At 37.0% G+C, this 22,262-nt stretch overlaps 2 protein-coding genes across 2 annotated transcripts; one reads left to right on the forward strand and one right to left on the reverse strand.

The window, feature by feature from the left end:
• The first annotated feature begins 219 nt into the window (after window positions 1–219).
• znf830 (zinc finger protein 830) lies at window positions 220–1,957 on the forward strand. The gene is made up of 2 exons (XM_022678119.2): window positions 220–1,727; window positions 1,759–1,957. Exon 1 carries the CDS (start codon window positions 450–452, stop codon window positions 1,584–1,586), a length of 1,137 nt encoding a protein of 378 aa, XP_022533840.2. The 5' UTR covers window positions 220–449; the 3' UTR covers window positions 1,587–1,727; window positions 1,759–1,957.
• A 4,619-nt stretch (window positions 1,958–6,576) lies between these two features.
• On the reverse strand, window positions 6,577–21,013 carry efcab14 (EF-hand calcium binding domain 14). Its single transcript, XM_007254595.4, has 8 exons — window positions 20,236–21,013; window positions 18,290–18,435; window positions 17,849–17,994; window positions 15,337–15,435; window positions 15,072–15,182; window positions 11,714–11,789; window positions 11,494–11,619; window positions 6,577–9,569 (listed from the first exon to the last, which is right to left on the reverse strand). Exons 1-8 carry the CDS (start codon window positions 20,409–20,411, stop codon window positions 9,394–9,396), a joined length of 1,056 nt encoding a protein of 351 aa, XP_007254657.3. The 5' UTR covers window positions 20,412–21,013; the 3' UTR covers window positions 6,577–9,393.
• Between the last annotated feature and the right edge of the window lie 1,249 nt (window positions 21,014–22,262).

The following is a 22,262-nucleotide window of genomic DNA, read 5'->3' on the forward strand; positions in this document are numbered from 1 at the left end:
AGTTATCTTAAACAGTGGTTAGCAGTAATGCTAGCGTGTTTACTGACTAAACAATGTTTACTGTAGATAAACTAAAACATGTAGGTGGGTTCTCTTTACTTGTTTCGCAAAATACATCTTTATACTTTCCACAGTTAAAGGAATATCCTGGTCAATTCGTTGGACACTTTTTAATTTGTGTTTTTAGCCGATTAGCCCCATTCATCTCTACCAATTTTGGTCTCCCTTGTTGGCGCCCCCTATCGGCTCGCAGTGATTTTCTATTATACCGGCGGAGACAGCGGGGAGTGGGCAGGCTCTCTCCGTGGGTTTTAGCGGAGGCGACGTCACCAGCCTGCGCTGTCCGGCCGTGTTTAGGAGCGCAGTGCGCCTGTGTTGATCGATATTAGCGATATAATCGATATTAGCGCGGTAATCGATCGTTTCCCGAGTGTACCGCCTGCCCCGTGATGTCCTCCAAAGGGAAGAAGAAGGCGGTGAGTCAGGAGGAGCTGCGGCGGCTGATGAAAGAGAAGCAGCGCGCGGCTGAGCGGCAGCGGCGCGTGCAGTCCCCCTTCGCCAAGTACACGAGCGCGGGCCGGCTGATGTGCACGCTCTGCGGGGAGCAAGTGAAGAGCGAGGCGGTGTGGCAGGCTCACGTGCTGGGCAGGGGGCACAAGGAGAGGGTGGGGAGGCTGAAGGAGGGGCAGGGGGCGGGGCCTGTGGCGTCTTCCTCTTCAGGTAAGAGGAAGGTGGGGGAGGATGATGAGGAGGAGGAAGATGGAGGAATGAAGAAAGCAGGAAGAGATGCTGTGCTGAAGGTGGAAAAGAGGAAAAGAGAGGGGGAGGTGGAGAAAGAGGAAGAGGAGAAGAATGGAGGGGGCAAAAAGGCCAAGACTGGGGGTCTTCCTGCTGATTTCTTTCAAAGCAAATCAAAAATCAAAGTTTCAGCAGGTCTTGGGCTTCTGGCTGGGCAGTATGGTGATGATGATGAAGATGAGGAAGAGGACAATAATGAAACAAATAAGAAGGATGAGCAAGTAAAGCATCCTAAAGGTACAGAGGCCAAGACATCCAGTGGTGGTGCCTCAAAACCTCCAGCTGCTCCAGATGCTTCTTCAGATGTTTCAGGCCTCCCTGCAGACTTCTTCGAGTCCACCGCCTTGCCCACAGACGAGCCAGATGAAGCAGACAAGACAGCCAATCCTGAGCCAAATCCACAGCTTCCCGAGGGCTTCTTCGATGACCCCGTGAAGGATGCCCGCGTCCGCAATGTGGACACCCCACGGGAGCAGATGGACCGCGAGTGGGAGGAGTTCCAGAAGGAGATGCGCATGGTCAACACTGCTTCAGACGCCATCGTGGCCGAGGACGATGAGGAGGGTCGCATCGAGAGGCAGATCGATGAGATCGATGAGCAGATCGAGTGCTTCCGCAGGGTCGAGATCCTGAGGGCCAAGCAGGAGGCCGTGCAGAGCAGGAATGCCCAGCAGAAAGACGATGACGAGGAGAAAGATGAAGATGAGGATGATGATGATGAGGAAGACGATGAGAAGCTGCTACATGTGCTGTCTAGAGACTGGAGAGCCAAGGGAGCACTGGCGTAGGTCCTGCTACTTCATTTAAGCTCCTGACTCCCGGACACCTGAAGCAACATCTATCTGGACACATCTGGATGATGTGACTAGACTAAAGCAGTAGAGATGTTCGCATCCTGCTCAAAAACAGCTTGATCTCAGACAAAGCAGGTGTTCTCTATCTACACTAGGCTTGGTAAAGGTGTTTGAGCAGACGAGCCACTGAACTGGCAACAGTGATGGGGATGACATGGGGTTGGGACACCCCTGATCTACCTACAGTGTGGACCTTTGCGTACACTGAGATGTTTCATTGTTTTTGTGTAAAAATCCTAAAATATTTGTCACTGGGTTCTATTTTCTTACTGTTCTCCATTAAATATTAAATAAGTTTAACAACACCTGACGTTCCAAGCCGTTTTAAAAACCAGCATGTTCACGAATCACAAGGCATGGGAGCTATTAAGCACTACACAGCAGATAATTCCAGGGTATTTTCAAACATGGCTTAATGGGTTCTTCAAGGGTTCTTTAGTCATTAGAAATAAGGTTTTGTGTGCACCCACATAAGCCTAAAGAACTAATGAGTGCTTGTTTTGCCTGGTTAAATGGTTCTTCATATCACTGCTGTCTTACAAAACATTGAAACCATACCTTAATTGACACTATTTACATTATGTCCAAATAGCATAATGAATAGACCAAATTAAGTGTTTCTTTTTTATAATAACTAAAAATTGAATAAAATTAGGGATGCACCGAATATTGAGCAACTGAAATAATTTAGAGCAAAAATGGGGAAAAACGCACTTTTGGTGTCTTGGTCGAGTAAGTACAACGCCAAAGACGAAATTTACTTTGTTGCTGGGATGTTAAAATGTTCGGTGTTTGATTAACTTGCAGATCTGTGATAGCTCTCTTTAAAAAGCAAGACAAACATATATTTAGGCTGTTTAATTTTGCAATTAAATAATGAAAAAAGTGACCAAAATGAATAAAACTGTGTTTAGTTCTTTAGCCAAACATCAGTTTTTGATATAAAAAAAAACTTTCATTTTAGTGCAACACTAAAAGAATCAAACAAATATTTTGTTTCATTGAGAGTTATGCACTTTTTACTACTTATGTGAAGTCGATGTTTTGGAGATGATACAAGGTTTTTACATTAAGGTAGTAATTTAAAAAAAAAACAGAGAGGCTTTCACTATTTTGAATCAATTTATCATTTTTTTGGATTGCATGTACAGACAAATGCATTCAGATAGTCCCACCTTTTACATACGGTTCAGTTCATATCTGTACTGGCATGTTCAGACTGTCCTTCATTAACACAAAGTGCACTTAAGTGCAGAGACTTAAGGCTAGAGAAATGAGTAAACACTAGCTTTGCAGTTAAGAAGTATTTCAAGTGGTATTCAGTCACATATTTATTAGAACCTATTTATTTGAGTGATACTGAACCACTACTACCAAACAATAGCTATTCATCTGCTATTGTAACCCTACAGAAATACATGTTTTTGTAATGCTGGCTTAAGTAGGTTTTCCAAATTTCTGTATTTTAAAACGGTTTCATACATTTGAATCTGCCCACATTTCCAGTATTACTGCACCCCTATGTGTTATTATAAAGAACTGGAAGGTCAGATAACTGGAAGGTCAGATGAATCAGTGTGAATGTTTAACATGGTAAATAAGGGAGAACATTATCTTTACAGTAAACCATCTGCTACTGTTCACTGGTATTTTTTTTATCAGTGTGCTCTGGGGTTTAAAGGTATTTATGCTTTTGTATATTGTTGCAGATATACAGCTCGGGAAAAAATAAGAGACCACTTAAAAATGATGAGTTTCTTTGATTTTACCAAATTGAAAATCTCCTGCACCAGGAGTGAAATAAAGTTATCCAAAAGCGTAAGTGCGTAAGACTGGTGGTGGAGAACATGCCAAGATGCATGACACCTGTGATTAAAAACCAGGATTAATCCACCAAATATTGATTTCTGAACTTTCTGAATATGAACTTGTTTTATTTGGACTATTTGAGGTCTGAAAGCTCTGCATCTTTTTGGTTATTTCAGCCATTTCTCATTTTCTGCAAAAAATGTTCTAAATGACAATATTTTTATTTGAAATTTGGTTGAAATGTTGTCTGTAGTTTATAAAATAAAACAACAATGTTCATTTTACTCAAACATATACCTATAAAATGTTGTGAAATGTTACATTTACAGTAATGTTAAAGTTTATAGTTAAGTTGTATGCTGTGATCAAACAGAAAAGTGCAGTAGGTTTGATATTGCAATGACTTTTTGTCATTGTCAGTCTAAAACAATACATTCTATGGGTTTGTTTGCTTTAGTTCCAATGCATTAGGTTGACACAGTGCTCAACACTTTTTTTTTTTTTTTTTTGTTTGTTGAAAGAAATTATGTTGACACCATACACAGCAGTGTCAAACCAGTTTTTCCACCATTCTTTCATGCATGCTCCACAGTTCTTGTGCAGTCTATTGTTTTGCATAAGAGCACACAAATTTCAAAATATATTTAAAAATAGTGCTGTGTTCTCCTGAGGTTAGTGCTTTTGATATTTCCAAAACTGTGTTCTAAAATGTTATCCGTGTTTCTGAAGCATGCTCAGCCCAATCACACTTTGATACAGTAATTATTCCTTCAAAGGTGCATCACTTAGTAAGAGTCTACTGTCATCTTACCCACTATTATCTTGCACATTTAAAAAATGAAACAAACTTGAATACTTGAAAAGCACTGTAACACGCCTTCCATTATTACACAGAACTATGTGTACACAGTGTGGGTTTTAATATATCTTCTGGTATGCCAAGCTAACTGACACAAACTGCACTTACAAGTATGTAGGTTACTTGTAGAATGCAGATTAACATGAAACTGTTGGCACCATTTAGGCTATGTTCACATTACCAGGCTGAAGTGACTCAAATCTGATTTTTTGCACAACGTGGCTCAGATTTTTTCAAAGCTGTGTGATCATTTCAAATCCGATTTGAGTAACATTCATATGTGGCCCTAAATCGGATACATATCTGATCCATGGACATGCCAAATTAATGTGAACAGTCAAATTAGAATTCATGTGTCTTTTTGCTTTTACGCTGCACTGCGTGCTTCTCTTACAGCTATAGCTACAAAAACAGCAAAAGCAAGCCGCCTGGCCTTATTTCACCTTCTCAACCTGAGCATGTACTTCAGACCAGTTGTTTGCTGTTTTTCTCCACTCCAGCAAAAGATGCTCCACATATGAGCTGCTAACACATCAATTTTAACTTTTAAAAGCTTCAAGTCGTCTCTCAAATATGAGTTTTTTTTTGTTGTTGGTGAAGAAGGCGACATTTATACACGTATCAATGTGCACGTGAGGCGTTTCAGGGACTGATTTGTTCACATTACACACAGATCCAGGTCACTTACATTTGTGAATGTGAACCTTCAAGTTAGCCAAATCTGATCCAAGCAAAAATTCTGATTTGAGCAATGTGGCTTGTAATGTGAACGTAGCCTTAATTGGGGACATAGAGAAGTGAAGCCCTTAAGGCAGATGGCTGCCTGTACTCAGGCACCTTTCCTTTGGACTTCATTACTGAGGCTGAGAGGGGGATCTTGACAAATGAGCATCCCTGGATCTCCATACACACTGTCCAAGCTTCCATTGTCTCTTGAAAGGCAAAGGAAAGCATAGCAATACGTTTGGAAGCTGCTTGGCTGTAGGAGCTGCCAGAATAAGTACAGGCAGCCGTACACCTTGAGGTCTCCATTCCTAATGCTAGGTGTGTTCTAGAGAGGTATTAAGCCCCCCATCATTTGAGATGTGAAACAGTGATAGAACAGTGTTCTCTGGACTGATGGAGCTCCATGCAGTACTTTTAGGATGCTTTTGTTGCTGAATGCTATCAAATCCTCATAGCAGGGCTCCTAAATCTAGTTGAAAGCCATCCCTATATAGTAGAGGCGATTACATCAACAAAACCATGTGGATAGTTAACAATTAACAATAATAAACTATTTTAATACTCTTGATTCAGAGGAAGCAATGAATGAGGTGTCCGGAAACTTTTGTCCATATTCATGTATAATCTGTAGTCACTCCTATAATAAGTTGTGAAAAGCTGTAATGGCTGTAAATGGTTTTGTAGCACCATGATTTAGAAACATAAAAAGGCCATGCCAGTATTAGGTGTTTCTAATTTGTTTTTTCTTAAATATTTATATCTATTTTATAAAAAGCATAAAAAAGCTTAGTAATGAACTGATAAAGATTATGGTACTGGACTTGGATTATGGATAATTTAAAGTCCAAGTTTGTGAATCAGTCTAATACATAAACTAAAGCAATAAATACACAGGACAGGAACCAGTATTGTTTTCCATGAAAGATAAGGAATGTGACACTGACCTATGCAATGTGTTTATAGGATCTCCTGCACTGAATCTGCATGCGATTTCTGCCAGGATTGCTTGTCTGTTTGCACAGACAATTTCAGACAGACACTGCCAGTCATGATCATTTCCACCCACTGTGCTGTCCACCGTGGGTGGTAATGCATTCTATGATGTATTCACAGTATATACATGACACTGTGGATCGAGGATTGGTTAATTCCCACTTTTCCCACAGTTCACATTACCTTGCCATGAGCATTCCCAAGCTTTTCCCCAAGGTAACACTCAATACTGCTACCAAAAAAAATCCAATTTAAAACATGGTGTTTATGTTCACTGGTGTTTTTGGATAATAAAAAAGGTAATATTTGCATCGTAGATGCAGCAATCTTACTAATTCACTGTAAACAAACATGAGTCAGTAAGTAAAGAATTCAAAAACCAAACAAAGAATTCAGAACTGAGCAAATAACAGTAAACAAAGACCAGCAGTGGCCGTAGATTACCACATGCTGATAACATGGTTAAACAAAAAAAAGAAAAGAAAGAAATACTGTAGCACTGCAAATATCCAACACAGAGAGAGACAATAGAAACAGTTTGGGATAAATTAGGCCTTTATACATGTTATGTCGAAAGCAAAACGCAAAGCAAACCTGAATTCAGTACAATGTACAATGCTGAGAATTATTTTGCATGATCCAGTTATCCAACCTAAACCTTCATAAGAACAATCTTTATTAATACATAAAGTAGTTAAAAATTAGCCCAAGCACCAGCCAGCTGACATGGTGTATTGCTTCTGCTACAAACAGTCTGACATTAAACACATTCAGCCAGGTCTGCATCACGAGTGGGCTGGAGAACAAGTTGGACTGAAGCTCCAAGTGACGCCAGTTAAAGCCAGCATTGAAGATATTGTTTGTTCTTTGATATTAGTTTTAAAATGATAAGCATTTCCAGCTTAAAACTGGAAAGTAGCATACATCAGGTTCACACTACACAACTTTTGGAGTGGTCACATGGTTGTACCTTTCACACTATATAAATTTGTCTCGTCTTGTCTGTGTAATGGTGTCTGGCGCTCTCATTGGCTGTAGCAATGGCCGACTGGTCCATATAGCAAAACTGCCAGATATTTGTTGGGCCTCGCCTCTGATCTAAAACTTCAATTTCAAAAAGTCACCGACTGGAAAATCAAGCAAAATCAAGTAAACTAAGTGGGTCATGGAGAGACTGGAGGAAAACAATAGTAAGAGGGAAACAATGAAGCAGTTTACGTTTAGCAGGACAAAAGCGGTGCTGCTGCCACTGGGCTGACACTCAGGCTAATACCAGGTTCATATATTTACATCACTGAACATCAGACAGTCTAATGTGACTGGACAGTCTGTGAAACATTAGCATATAGCAATATAAAAAATATACACTCAAACCAAATCAGTGTTTTTTTCACTACCTGTCAGGACTTTAAGATTTTCCTTGTAAATGGACAAACTGTGTAGAATTATCCTTCTAGTCCTTTAAACACAACTGGGGTACAAAGAGTGTGAGCCAGAACACATGCCTTTAGGCATAAATGATCAATTTAATGGATTAACCCTTCTTTTATGTTGCAGATCAAACGGTCCTGTTTCTAAACTGAAATAAATACAGAAAAATATTTTTCCAATCATTTTTGATGCAGGAAACCTATTACACGCTCCTATTACACTCTCCTATTACACGCATACTGTTCCAAATCATTTTAGGCTCAGTAAATTATGATATGCAAAGGGTGAAAATATTGATCATGTTAAATATGTTTGGAATATTAAACCTTGTTAAAAACGAGTCAATTTGACCTGGGAACATTATTGCTGTTCCTTACAAATGAACATAACAAGAGGGTTAAACAATAAACATGCTGTTTTTGTCCAATAAAGGCATAAGGCCTATTCACACAAAGTCTAACTTTTATAAAAACAAACAAAAAAAACATCAAGCTTAAAAAAAAGAACACAAATATATTTACGGTGCCAACGACAAATACATTTTTAAGTCGGAGCCTGCTCTATTTTCTCCACTGTACAGATGTTTTAGTAAAAAGCTGGACAATCGGAGCTCCGCCAACATGATTTCAGACTCGGGGTGCATTAAATTTAAAATGTGTGGCTGTAATTAGACAAAGGGAAACATTTTGCCAAAAGCTGAATAACCGAACTTTGGCTTTTTACAGGCTTTAATTTTGCAATCTCGCAACTGCAATATTTACAAAGGATACCTCAGTCCATGCTGATTGTGATTTGACCACAGCACCTTAAATATCACTATGTGGTATAAATGATTCAGTTTTTCACATTTGACTTATTTCACTTTTTTTTGTTATTAATTATTCGCTATAGTCCTTTTGTAGACTAAACAAAACAAGCATATAGACAGCAGCAGAACAGCTCATCCTGTTCGCAGCAAAAGACAAAAGCTTATATGGCAAACTTAGTTTTTTTTTTAGTTTTATAGTTCACAAAAAAAAAAAAAAATGTGGAGTAGGCAAATTTAGGTAAAAATTTAATGCGAAAAAAATTTGCTTTGTGTGAATAGGCCTTTAGACACTTAATCTTGGTCTGGGCAGATGCTACATCTGCTGAATGAGTAAATCAACTGTACATTAAATAATGAGAAAGCTTATTATCTTTATAGCCCTTCAAATAGTGAATTCAGATTATAATTAGAAGGGATTATATTTCAATAGGATAGGATATAAATAAGGGAGATAAAAAGACAAAAAAAAAAAAAAACTACTAGCCTAGAGAACATTTCAGCATGATTGTGTACTCATAGAAAAACATGACTACAAACATTCAGATAATCACCAGTGGGAAAAGTGACGTTTCGTGAGAATAAATCTAGCATACATTTCTTAATTTTTATGTTAGGCCTCAAAGTGGCCAGCAGGAACTGCAATGAGTATTAACTTCTGATTAACTATTTATTCCTTTCACATTCACATCTACTAAAACAAACCATTAACATTCAGAATCTTCAAAATCAGTTGTTTGGAGGTCAATTAGAGAGTTATTAGAGCACTGTAAACGCTTACATCATACCTGTGATCGCCAAAGTAAAAGTAAAGTAAACAGCTGAACTGGTGACATGTACCCTGTGCTCATGGCATGCAAAGAAGGTCCGTCTGCTGTTTGCCAGTTAACCACTCGAATACTGATTAAACGAAATTAGAAAGTGCAGCAGTCATTGTGAGCCCCCCTGAACAGTATATCCACTGAGTCAGCGTGTCGTCCAGCTGTTTGTTCGGGGCTCAAGGGAAAAGTGTTCTCGTATATCAAGTTATTGTTCTACACGGCCGTTCCACGATCAGGAACCCAGCCCCAACCCGTTTGCATTGATCCACTGACAAAAAAACAAAACAAGGGCTGAGCTCACAGAGCAATCGCAGCCTGCAGCTCCGCCAGGGTATACCTGTGGTCTCGATCCACATCATAAGGCTCAAGAAGGTGGGCGCCTGGAGTGGACGGCCCAAAGATCTTCCTTAAATCTTCATACGACACGCCTCCAGACGAGAAGTCCGGCTGAGCTTGCAGGAGCTTCTCCAAATCTAAGAGAAAAAAAGATTAAAAAGACTAAACTTCTACAGATACATCTAATTTATTAAAAGCCACCGTATGAAACATAAAAGAATCAAATTCACAACAGTATCTTAAACTCAAATGTATTGCATATAGTGCTGGGCGGTACGTTTTTATTATTATTATTATTTTTTTTAAGACTGTTGTATTTTCAATGTATTTCACAGAATTTTTATTATTATTATGTATTTACATTATTTTGCATGACAGGGCTTTTATATAGGTTTGTGGCTAATTCTACTGTCAGGAATATATAGAATACAAAGGCTTTAAATTAAGGTTTTGATTACATAATATATGACGGAATCAGACTGCATTTGCAGAAAACCAATGCACAATATAAACAATTTGTGTTGTGCAAACTGCAAAGTATTAAAAATACAAACAATCCAAGAACTGCTTTACTGCTCTTGCAGTATTTTCGCCCCAGGAAGACATATCAGCATTTTAGGGTGTTTTATCTCGTGCCAACTAAATGATTCTGCACCCCCGAAGCAACCCTGGGGTCGTCTGGGTGGACAAGTGTCTGTCTGTTTTCCACACAAGAACTTTCCTTTAACCCATCTGTTCCATTTCTAAGTGAATAATCGCAAAAGAAAATCATCCGTTTGCTGTTTTTTTTTTCTATTTTACAGGTGTAAAATGGCTGTTACATAACAGTCGGTTTGTTATGCTACAAATCTAGCTATGAGAACTGCACCAGTATGCTTTAGTCATGCTGTTCCACACAGCGCTCTGCAGAACTTCTAGTGGTATGGACATATGAAAAATGTATACTACAGGGAAAATTAAAACCAGTATACCGCCCAGCACTAATTGCATATTAGGAGAAAAATATATATAGTAAGGCTGCGCAATATGGATATGAATTCCAATGTACATTAACCTTGGTGGAAACTGCTATGATATAAAAAAGCAATACATTAGTATTAAATAATAGAAAATCATTGAACTTTAACAGTTTTTTGACCAAATAATATTGCTCATTTCAGTTCTTTTTTTTGCAAAAAGAGCACTTTCTCTCTTAACACCTCTAACAAACTAACTACTTCTAACCTCATTTACTTCTTCCCCTTCTCTATTCCTCTATCCCATTATTTCCCTTTGACCTCCTTTAGATGTTTTTACCTTCTATTACTTTGTACTTCACTATTGTAAGTCGCTTTGGACAAAAGCGTCTGCCAAATGTAATGTAATGTAATGTAATGTAATATAATGTAATGATGTTTATGTACTTTTTCCTCAAAAACACTTTGCTATATGTGTAGTTACTTAATTCCACCCTTTCCAGTCTGTGATATGGAATCAACATGAAGGAGAACTCAAAATCCCAAGCCAACTGAGCAACTCCAGCAGCTTAATGGTAAAATAATCATTCAATAATTTTAAACAAGATAAAATGTTAAATTAATCATGGTACTGATTTGAGGTCATATCGCAAAGCACTAATAAATAGTGTCTCTGTCTGAGGTACTTTAAAAGAAAAAGTAATAAGGAAAAAAGTGTAATAAAAAATAATAAATACATTTTTTAGTTTAATTCCTTCTGTATGGTAACATACTTCCAAACTAATCTCTCTCACGTGTCCTTTGTAAACAGCATAGGGGTTTAATCACTTGCAACTACATGCAGTAAAGCAGGAAGCACATCAGAGCTGTAATACTAGACCCCTAATGCTGCATTCCCATCAATCTTATTACAGTAATACTGCACATCAGTAAATGTAATTTGACCTGCTCAGTCCTAACAGCTCTTAATGCGTTTAAAAAAAAAGGGATAAATCCTGCAGCCCTGCTTTATACTTCACCCAGACAGGGTTTCAAAAATAGAAATTATATATTAATACATCACTATAATTAAAAATAAACTGAATCCAAAGCTAAAATGAACCACCTTCAACAGATTTGACTCCTGGGAGCGTTAGACGCTGTTGTGTAGGTGCATTCTCTCTCTTGGCTCGGTTCTTATTTAGAAACCGTGGATGACGTGTGGGGTTCGAGCCTGATGACTGTGTGGATCCTGCAAAATAACACAAATAATAGTTCACATACATGCACACACTTCACACAAGCTTAGAAATGGATAGAAATAAAGGACATAAATAAATTTATACCAGAATTACTACTGTTTTCTGTCCCTTCACCAAGGCGTCTGCTGCTATCATCAGGGTCCATAGACTGTGGAGGGTCCTACATACAAATGACAAGAGTTACACAAAAGAATTCATAAGTCATTTTGAAAAATAATAAAAAAAATATTCACTCTTGGGGCTCTTTGCAATAGGGGTGTATGATTATTGACATGTGGAAGTTTGGCAATATTATGTTTTACAATACTGTGTAGATTCTCATAAACACAGCACTGATTTTTAATAAACAGTGCTGTCTTCTAATATCACTGTTCTGATTGGTCAGATTGGATAAACAATTCTTTTATGTACATTTTAAACAGTTTTAAACATCCTATCACATTGCTTACAATATGCTGCAATATGTGGAATGACAGAATATATGTCACTATATACTGAAACTAAACATTACCCAAGGTTCCTGTAAATACACAGCTCTCATTCTTAATACTTATTTAAAATTGCACACACTATTTGTAAATTTCCCCATTGTGGGATTAATAAAGGATTATCTTATCTTCTCTTATCTTATTTGAAACACTGAGGACTGAGTAATACATAATTGTGTATATCTGCAGTGCAAAAATCTTGTATCTCCTTCTTTTTTTTTCCTTCAGTTTTTGGCTTTCTGACAATTTAAAACTGGCATCTTGTCGGACACTCTAGTGCTTGGGCATTCATGAAAATGACTGGGAGTGATCAAGAGGTGAAAAAAAGACAAGTTGAGGAATGTGGGTTACTATATGCTGTGGATGAGAGCTCCGTTATCTGCCCTGAAGTTTGGCAGATGTTCTGGGAAACTGAATGGAAGTGAATGAAATTGAATTGAAATATCTTGTATAGAGCTGGGCGATATGGGAAAAAATCTTATCACGATATAGTTTTCCATATCAGTCGATATCGATATGTATCACGATATAAATCAAATCACTTTGTGTCACACTTAAAGGTTTGTTTTTATTAGTGAGAGAATAAGGGAGTGATGGAAGTTTTATCACAATATTTTTTTCTGTATCTCCATAATTATTAGGGCTGGCCCGAATAGCATTTTTTGAGCTCCGGATATTTGGCAGTAATTGGTAGCGAATATTCCAATATTAGTTTTTAAAAAAAACAAATTAATCATGAACGCCAGCCAGAACCCGAGCTTGAACGTCAGCCTGACTCAGGCGCTGCATGAACTCGGGCTTTTTTCCAATTTTTTCCAATTTTCCATGACTGAAAAAAAAACTTGGGCTATAAGCTCAATATTAAATATTTCGTTTGTTTAGAAATTATTTTATATTCTTAAACCATGTTAAATTATATTAGATTAGTAGGGCTGGCCCGAATAGCGTTTTTTGAGCTCAGAATATTGGGCACTGATTGGCAGCCAATATTGGAATATTTGTTTTTAAAAAGACGGATTAAAAACTGATTAAAGTAAAACAAAAATTGCAACTCGGCCCCTTTAATTCACCACAAAGTTTTCCAAGACCCAGCCGGAAAAAAAAAGATTTCCCACCTTTTCCTCAGCTGGGTCGGGCTCAAAAAATGATTTGTGATAGGCTGTTTTTTGGTTTGTTTGTTTAAGCACTTAGGCTTTTGTACTGCTGCAGTGCAATATTTAGATTTTATATTCTGAAATTCGTTAGGTTTTATTTCTTTTAGCATTTTGAACTTTTTTTCCAATTTCAAATTTATTTTTTTCTGTTCGTTATGTTCTATCGGTCCTTGCGTTTTTTGTAGTTGAAGTTGAATTTAATATTGAAGTTCAATATTTCTAATTTATATTTTGAAATTCGTTAGATTATATTTATTATTGTATTTTGAGCTCACTTTAGTTGGTTATTTTCCAAATTCATATCTATTTTTCTGTTATTATTAAATGTTATTAGCTTATTAGCTTAGCTTGTCATTTAGCATACAGAACTTCTCACGGATTTTTAATGAATGTTGATTTATTAATTTAAAAGCTGTACCTTATTAAAAGTATTTTAAGCCAGACAGACACTGTGTGATTTTTTAATGAGTTTATCTGCACTTTTAAATGGTTTGTCCTGTAGGAAACGCACACGATTTGTATGCTGACACTGTTGTCTGACTGAGGAGCTGCTTTCCGTCAAATGCAGCCTGTAGGCAGGAAAAAATCCAGCCAGAACCGACCATATCATGAGCCAGTTTTAAAGCCAGTAATTTAGTAGAGCATTAAACTACAAATCTGAGATGTACCTGCTGTACTTCTTAATCTCTGCCCCCAAAACGGTCCATTAACTTGCTTGACAGACGCGTCAAATCCCCCGAGAGCACGCGCGGCGCACAGCGCACCGATTAATTCATGCGTTGAGCTTTAAACGCGCAGCTGAGCTGTAATTGGGGAAATATCACAAAAATCACAGTGTGATTTGTTACATTAAAAAAAAGACCATTTTCTTCCGCCTAATCTGAGAGGAAAGCGGTGTTCTCGACCGGCCCGAGTTCATGCAGCGCCTGAGTCAGGCTGGCGTTCAAGCTCGGGTTCGGGCTCGCGTTCAGGCAGATAATCTAAATGATAAATGATTTTGTGTTTTTGCACTTGGGCCATAAGCTCAATATTAAAAAGTTCGTTTGTTTAGAAATTATTTTATATCCTTAAACCATGTTAAATTATATTAGATTAGAGGAAAGTCATTTAGACATCATTCTTAAGGTGTTTTTGTCCTGTTACCGCTCCGCAAAAAAACCTCTTCCTTTAATCCGCGCCCCACATACACATTTTTGCAGCACCTGCCCCGAGGTCCTAATATAAATTGAATTAATTACATTTAGTGCTTAAAATTTACTTAAAATTTATTTAAAACGTGCTGAACAGTGCGGCCGTTTATTCCCAAAGTACAAACACTATGGTTGTTTGCGTGTGTCGGGCCATACTCCACTATTCTTTAGGGTTTTTTGTTGCATGCATGAGAATAACTATTACAATTTTCTTAACTATTTATTAATTTGCTCCAGCGTCTTCTGGATTGATTACACGTTGTGTTTTCGTTGTTTGCCGCGCCACTTAGACGGAAATGGAAATGAATGTTTATCGAATTCTATTGCACAGGCTTATCATCGTCATCGAGGGAAAAATTATCGCGAAACAAATCGATATCGTTATATCGCCCAGCACTAATCTTGTATAATATATTGTAATAGATGAAGAGATGAAAAAAAGACAAATAAATGAGTGCAAACTAGAAAAAATAGCCATATATCTGAACTACAGCACATATTTAAATCAGTATGTGAGCCCAAATCAGAACAAACTATTTGGAGTTGGAATGGTGTTGATATGGCAGCAAATATCTGGAGAGAAGTTTCGTGAATGTTTCAGGTCATTTACCGTCTGACCCTTTTGTTGGTTCTCTCCTTTCTTCTGGTCCTCTATAAAGGTCTGAATCATCTGAACATCATGTTGAACACTAGTCAGTGTGCTTCCGATGGTGGCAACACTCTGCAGGGCAAACACAAACAATACAAATACATTTTTTAGGAGCACAAAGAAAAATATGAATCATAACTGTTATTCCCAGCCTACGAAAAACATTTATCTAAGCCTAGAACACCATTATTATTTTCTGTTGACCAAGATCTTCATGCAATATTACCTTCTGCAGCTCTTCAACTGTTGTTGGCAGAGTAATCAAATCTGATGCTGATTTAATGTTTGCCTTCAGGTGGTTAACAGCAGAGTCCAGTGTACTAATCTACCCAGACAGAGACAAAACACAGCATGAATCAACCTTCAGGCAATCCACTGATTTTCACACTAATGTTTACACAAAGTAAGGAGGGGAAACACACACACACAAAGCATTTAATCCATCCTCACTATGAAAGACGATAGCTAATCTAGACAGATAAACAGTGGTAGAAATTATACATTTAATAAACCTCACTAGATCAGTAAATCATGGTTCACCAAACACTAGGAGTAGAAAATAGGATGGTATTTTACCAGAAAAAGCATTGATTGTATTGAAAGTATAGATACATCTGCTTGTTCATGTTTTTACTGGACTTCTAAAGTACAGCTGTGAAGATCTGATTGCCTTCAACAACAAGAGAATTAGTAAGGTTAGTATGTTGGATGATTGGAGTGGGCGATATGGCTCTAAAATAATATTGCGATATTTCATAGTATTTTCACGATAGCGATACTTTTGGCGTTTTGACAAAACACTGAATAAGAAAAATTATTTAGAATTTTATTTTTTGCATGCAATAGGATATGGCTAACTGAGATATTACAAAAAAAAATGATCAGATTTGTACAGAAGTCAATGATCCAGAACGTCATGATTCTAATAATGCACTCCAAATATCTCTATATATCCAGGATCAAAGTAAAATAAAATGATACTGGACAGATATATAATGGGAAATGAGAACAGTGTGAATTTTTCTTTAGCTAAATGAAGTGGGTGATATGGCACGATATTTCAGGGTATAATATTGTTCACGATATTCAACATTTTTGGCGATATTATCACGTACGATACGATATGGCACACCCCTATTGGATGATACCCACATTTTTTCAAGTTGTATGTTTAGGTATCTTCCCTCCATCTCTCAACATTTATTGAACTCCTGAAAAGCAGAACGTTTAGGTGGTGCTTGACTACTGCACTAAACTACCTGCGCTAACTCCATTCGTCACTCTGCATATCACTCTGTAATAGTGACCCTGGTTCAGAACAATATTCTATAATTTTATAAATGTATATATTGGCACTGGTGGAGATGTAAATGTTGAATATCATACTCCTGCATCATTCTAGTGTTCCCTTTCCAGTGCATATCTAACTGCAGTACATTAATTTAGAGTAGCTTAATGAACACTAAACGACCCTATGTTTTATCATGAAATGGTGCAATGTTGTTGCACTCCTGAGGCTTGTTTCTATTGCAACTCATCAAACTAATGAAAATAAAATTATACACAAGCCTGTACTTAAGAGACGTATTTAATAAAGAAAAATAAAGACTATTATACTAGTGTACATAATGTGGTGTTTTTAAATCAGCATCACTAGAATACATGGCTACCATGATGCTGAATACAGACAGCAAATAATATTAATAATACCATAACAAAAAGTGTGTGTAAACAAAATGAGGCCTTAGCTCTTTAAGTGCCTGTGCTCCAAGCAGCTGAAATATAAAAATATCTTCAGCAAAGACGTTTTAATCATTTAATACTAGGGGTAGACAATATGGCCCAAAATAACAACACAATATTTAAGGGTATTTTTGCAATAACATTTTTAAAAAGCTAATTTCAAGAAATCGGTACTATAACGAAATGGCGTATTTAGTATAAATAAAATATATAGTTTAATACATTCAGTATAACCAGCAAAATCTATAAACATTTGCCTATTTTATAAACAGTAACTTACCAAGACGTTTTATAAACAAATAGTTTAACAAAATATAATGTATAAGAACAATCTACCTCAAAGCTAAAGTACATAATATTTAGTGCATATATATAAACTGCAAACAAACAAGACAAAGTAAATACGGTAAATAACCAAACAAATACAATATACATATATACATACAATATCGTCATAAGGGGTTTTCCTATTGTGTCAAAACATTTTGTAATATTATATTAACAATATGATATGGCACCCCCCTAGTTAACACAAATACAGACAAAAACAAAGTATGTTATTAATACACTAAGTAACAGTGAAAAAGACACAGTGGACTGGCTTACAGTACTGTGCAGAGGTTTAAGTATTACATATAACTAACCAACCCAGGTGTTAATATGATACTATAAATAATACTAGACTCCCATGATGAATGCTTTGGAGATGTTTTGATGAATACAGTGAGCTAAAAACACTACTTTCTTTTCAAATATTATTACCATTTATTCTTAAATGAGTTTTACTGAGCAAATAACCACAAACTGCACAAATAAAAAGCTTTTAATTCCAATGTAAAACCTGTGAGGTCCTCAGTCAGAACATGATAATCAAACCATGATGTCTGAATGAGTTTAGTTTAGTTATTTTGTCAGTTAGACAAGTACTGAATCAATAGTGTGCATATAAACATGTTATCAAGTTGAACCTAAATCAGATGATGGGAGAAACCTACTTTTCTGTTGATTTCTGTAAGATTTGACCACAGTTTATTCAGGCCCTTGTCTCCACTCTCTATGTCCTCCAAAATCCGCTGCTTGGCCTTCAGCTCCTCACTAAGCTTTGGTATGTCATGTGAAGACGCCTTTTGGCTTGATTCCACTGGTAATACAAAACATAAAATCCATGGAATGATTACAATGACAAGTACATCATAAGAATGGACTTTGGTCAAGTTATTCCCACATTTGAAAGTTACTGCTGTAAAGATCTGGAACAGCACCTTTCCCCTCCTTAAGTTTTACAACACTTAACAACTAAATTACAGATAATTTAGTTATTAAAAATATAAATAAGCATTACAGTGTGTGTCAAAGATGAACCCAGGGTAAATTAAATATTGTGGGCAGTCTGTAAAGGTAAGGTTGTATCATCAGAACATTAAGTGTGAACTTACTAGTGCGAAGTTTCTCCTTGAGGGAATCCAAATCTTCTTTTAGTGCTATCTGCATCCATATCAGTCCAGCACAGGCCATGACACAAGCAGCCAAAATTATGAACACACACAGCGGGTAGCAGATGGTGCAGCACTGAGTGTAACTTCTGAAGAAAATAAGGAAAAAAAGATATGCAGTCCAATTTAGTCCCAATAAAACTTAATTTACAACTCAAAAAGACACTGCAATCCCTAGTTTCAATAAAATCACCAAAATATAGAACTATCTGTAAACTACTCTATAATTCAAGCATTTCCCTCCAAACCTCACTGTTTATAGATAGATAGATAGATACTTTCTTGATCCCAGAGAGAAATTGTGGGATCTCAAAAGATTAAAACTATTTGTTCATTAAGGTGCCTTTCTTATAGTATTGCAATATATCACCTTGTTTAAGTATCACAATAAATTGCCTTGCTTTTAGTACTGCAACATATTGCAACATATGGTCTGGCTTAAAGTATTGCAATATCTTGCCTTTACCTATAGTATTGCAATATATCGCCTTGCTTATGTAATCGCAATGTATCGCCTTGCTTATATAATCACAAAACACCACCTTGCTTATATAATCGCAATATATAGCCCTGCTTATATAATTGCAATATGTTGCCTTGCATATGGTATCACAAAATATCTTCTTGCTTATAGTTTTGTAGTATATCATCTTACTTATAGTATAGCAATATACTGCCTTGCTTATAGAAACACAATATATATTCTTGCTTATTGTATCGCAATATATCTCAATATATCTTCTTGCGCATAGTATCGCAATATATAAAGCTGTAAGCCCTGTATTGTGTTGCACATCTTATGGAGTAGTTATAGTCAATATAGTACCCTAATATATGGCAAAATAAAAAATAAATACAGGAATCTTCACCAGGCTTCTGAATATTAAGAATAAAATAAAATCTATTGGGCAGATACAATCTGCCCCTGGTATGTAAGCTACATAACAGAAAACGAGAACTGTTTGTTGTTCCTTTTAGTATAAAGCAAATTGTGGAATACTGTATGCTTTTATTTGCTCTACGCTTAGGAACAGTGCAATAACAATGCTGAAACGATATAATGTACAGCCCTAACTAAATTAATCATACACGAATTCAACCTATTAACATGCCTTGACCTGTATACTTGCTACAGGTGTAGATAATACAAAACCCTTCTTCTCTGCAGTAAAATTTGAGGGCTTTGAAATCTTCTACAGGACACTTGGAGAAGCTGCCTGTTTACTCTCTACTCTACTTAATAATTTCAGATTAGTAAAAGGAATCAAACCCAAATTCTGCATGTTTGACAATAAACGTGAAAACTAGACAACCGTAATGAAACGACAGGTTTGGAGGCAATGAACTGGTTGATTTGTATTCAGGAAATAGCTCATTTTAATCATTATATTTTGACATTTGCAAATTTACTTGAATATTTTTCTATACTTTCTATTGCAATGACAGTAAGGAGAATCTCTCGCTATCTTTAAGAAACTCCTGAAGACAGAGCTCTTCAAAGAGCACCTACTCTCCTAACACTTCTAACACACTAACTACTTCTAACCTCATTTCCCTCCCCCCCCCCCTCACTTCTCTATCCCATTATTTCCCTTTGGCCTCCTTTAGGCCCTGTCTAAAGATGTTGTTACCTTTAACTTCTATTACTTTTGTACTTGACTATTGTAAGTCGCTTTGGACAAAAGCGTCTGCCAAATGTAATGTAATGTAATGATTTTCAGTAACGTTCCATGTCAAACATGAAACCTTTTTATGTAATGCTTGAATAGAAATCCTCAAGATTTAGGGCTATAATCTCAGGCACAATATTTACAAAAATCCTGTAAAGAGGTTATCTAGCTAAGATTTAAATGGTATGTTTTAACACAGGTAAACACATGGCTGCTCACTTTCTGAAAACTCCACCGCTGCTCAGGCCGCTGAACTCCTCGTCCTCGGAGCTGGACTCTGACTCTGAGCCGGGCGGCTCGGTCCGCAGTAGCCGGTGGCCGGAGCACTTCTTGGTCTTCTTCCTCTTGCTGTCGCCGAGCCCGATCAACGCGTTCAGCTCCTTGCGTTTCTTCATCTTCTTCTGGGGGGTCAGAGCCCCGGCCGACCCAGAATTCAGGCCGACCAGATCCAGGGTTTTATCCAGTTTGGGGTAAGATAACGTTAGAGCGGGGCGGGCTGTCAGAGACCAGGCTGGGTTTGTTTACCTGTGGGTGACAGTCTGGGCTAACGGGTACAGCCGCTAGCTAGGTAGATAGCTAAACTAGGATAAATCCGTCAGATTAGCACACTTTTACCGGCTTTAGTCAGCTACCTAAGGTATATCCACATTTTAACCAGCGAAATAACTGTAATAAATATCTGTATACTCACATAACATAGTTAAACTGACCGCTGAACAGCTCCAGCTGTAAACCAGACCTGTGCTAGTTAGCTAAGCTAGCTAGCGCTACATGGCTCCTTTCCTTTTCCCGGCCATAAAACAGCGATTTTATCACTTTTTAAAAACAATTCACCCCCGCGCCTTTTGTCTCTATGTGTTCAGATATGTATTAAAGCCTCCTCTGCGCCCCAAACAGTCTCAGCTTCTCTTCAGCGCCGAATTAAACCCGCTCAGCCCCGTTCCTTCAGCGGCATCGGCTAACCCGCTTCCTACCGGGAGGCGTTAGGTTACGTTAGTTACGCTTCTGCCGCAGAGGCTGCGCCTGCGCAGATCCAAACCCGCTGCCTTTTCGCTGATCTATAAACCACACAGCAATTAAAGTCCGCAGTACACATGATCTACAGATCGCAGGTTTTGAACCCAGTACCTACGGTGTCCCAGAAGGGCTAAACATGAACAAAATTACAAAATAAAATTCAGGAATAAAAATAAAAAAGAAATATAGAGACAATACAATTACAAAAATAAAAAATACATTAAGAAAAAGAAAAACATTTTTTAAAAGGGAAAAGGGAAAAAATATTTTAAATGCTGGCATTTAAAGGCTCATATCTAGAGCTTTAAAACGAAAGTATTTGATATTTTTTATTGAATAAGGAAATGTACAAATCAAGAAAGGGAGCAGAAGTGTACATAAATAAAAAAACAAAACAAATAAAAAAGCAAAAACAAGAATTCTGGGATCCATTGTACACCATGAGTACATTAAAACAAATTAAAACAAATTTCCAATGGACAAAAAAACACAAACTTAAACAAGAAAAAAATAATGGCAAAAACTATTAAATTATACATGCCATTTTATTTAGGGATGTAAACACAGCATCTGTAATGTTAAGTTCATTGTGTTTGATGCAAAAGCTATCTATTGCATTTATTAGCTCAAAACTACACTGAGATATGCATACCACACTCCACTATTATTTTGTATCCCCCCAAAATACAGGTATACAAGAACCAGCATTTAGATTTTTTTAATGTCTTTTTTATGATTGATCACAAAATATTGATATGATTAATATAGTTTGACACCAGTGATATACAGTCTATAATTAGATTTCTACAATTGATTTATTTCTTTACATTTTAATATTTGCAAGCTTTAGTCTTTAGAAGAAGAAAAAGTTGGATTAACCACAGTATATTGCTGTGATTAACCAGTTACAATTTTAATCAATTGACACCACTCATAAATACTCATTAAATGCTTTTCTTTATTTATGTTTTACATTGTAGATGACCTAAATCTGATGGTGATTTGAGGTGATTTAATTGGGATGAGCTGGAGCTTCACAGCGTGAAGGAAAAGCAGCAACTATTGTTCAGCACCTCCAGGAACTCCTTCCTTCAAGATGCTGAGAAAACTATTCCAGGTGACTCTCCCTCATGAAGACACTGAGATTAAAATACCAAGAGTGTGCAGATCTGTCCTCAAAGATAAATGTGCTGCTTAGAAGAATCTAAAATATAAAACATATTCTGGTT

This window comes from Astyanax mexicanus, chromosome 8 (assembly GCF_023375975.1).
Source record: "Astyanax mexicanus isolate ESR-SI-001 chromosome 8, AstMex3_surface, whole genome shotgun sequence".
Lineage (NCBI taxonomy): Eukaryota > Metazoa > Chordata > Actinopteri > Characiformes > Acestrorhamphidae > Astyanax > Astyanax mexicanus.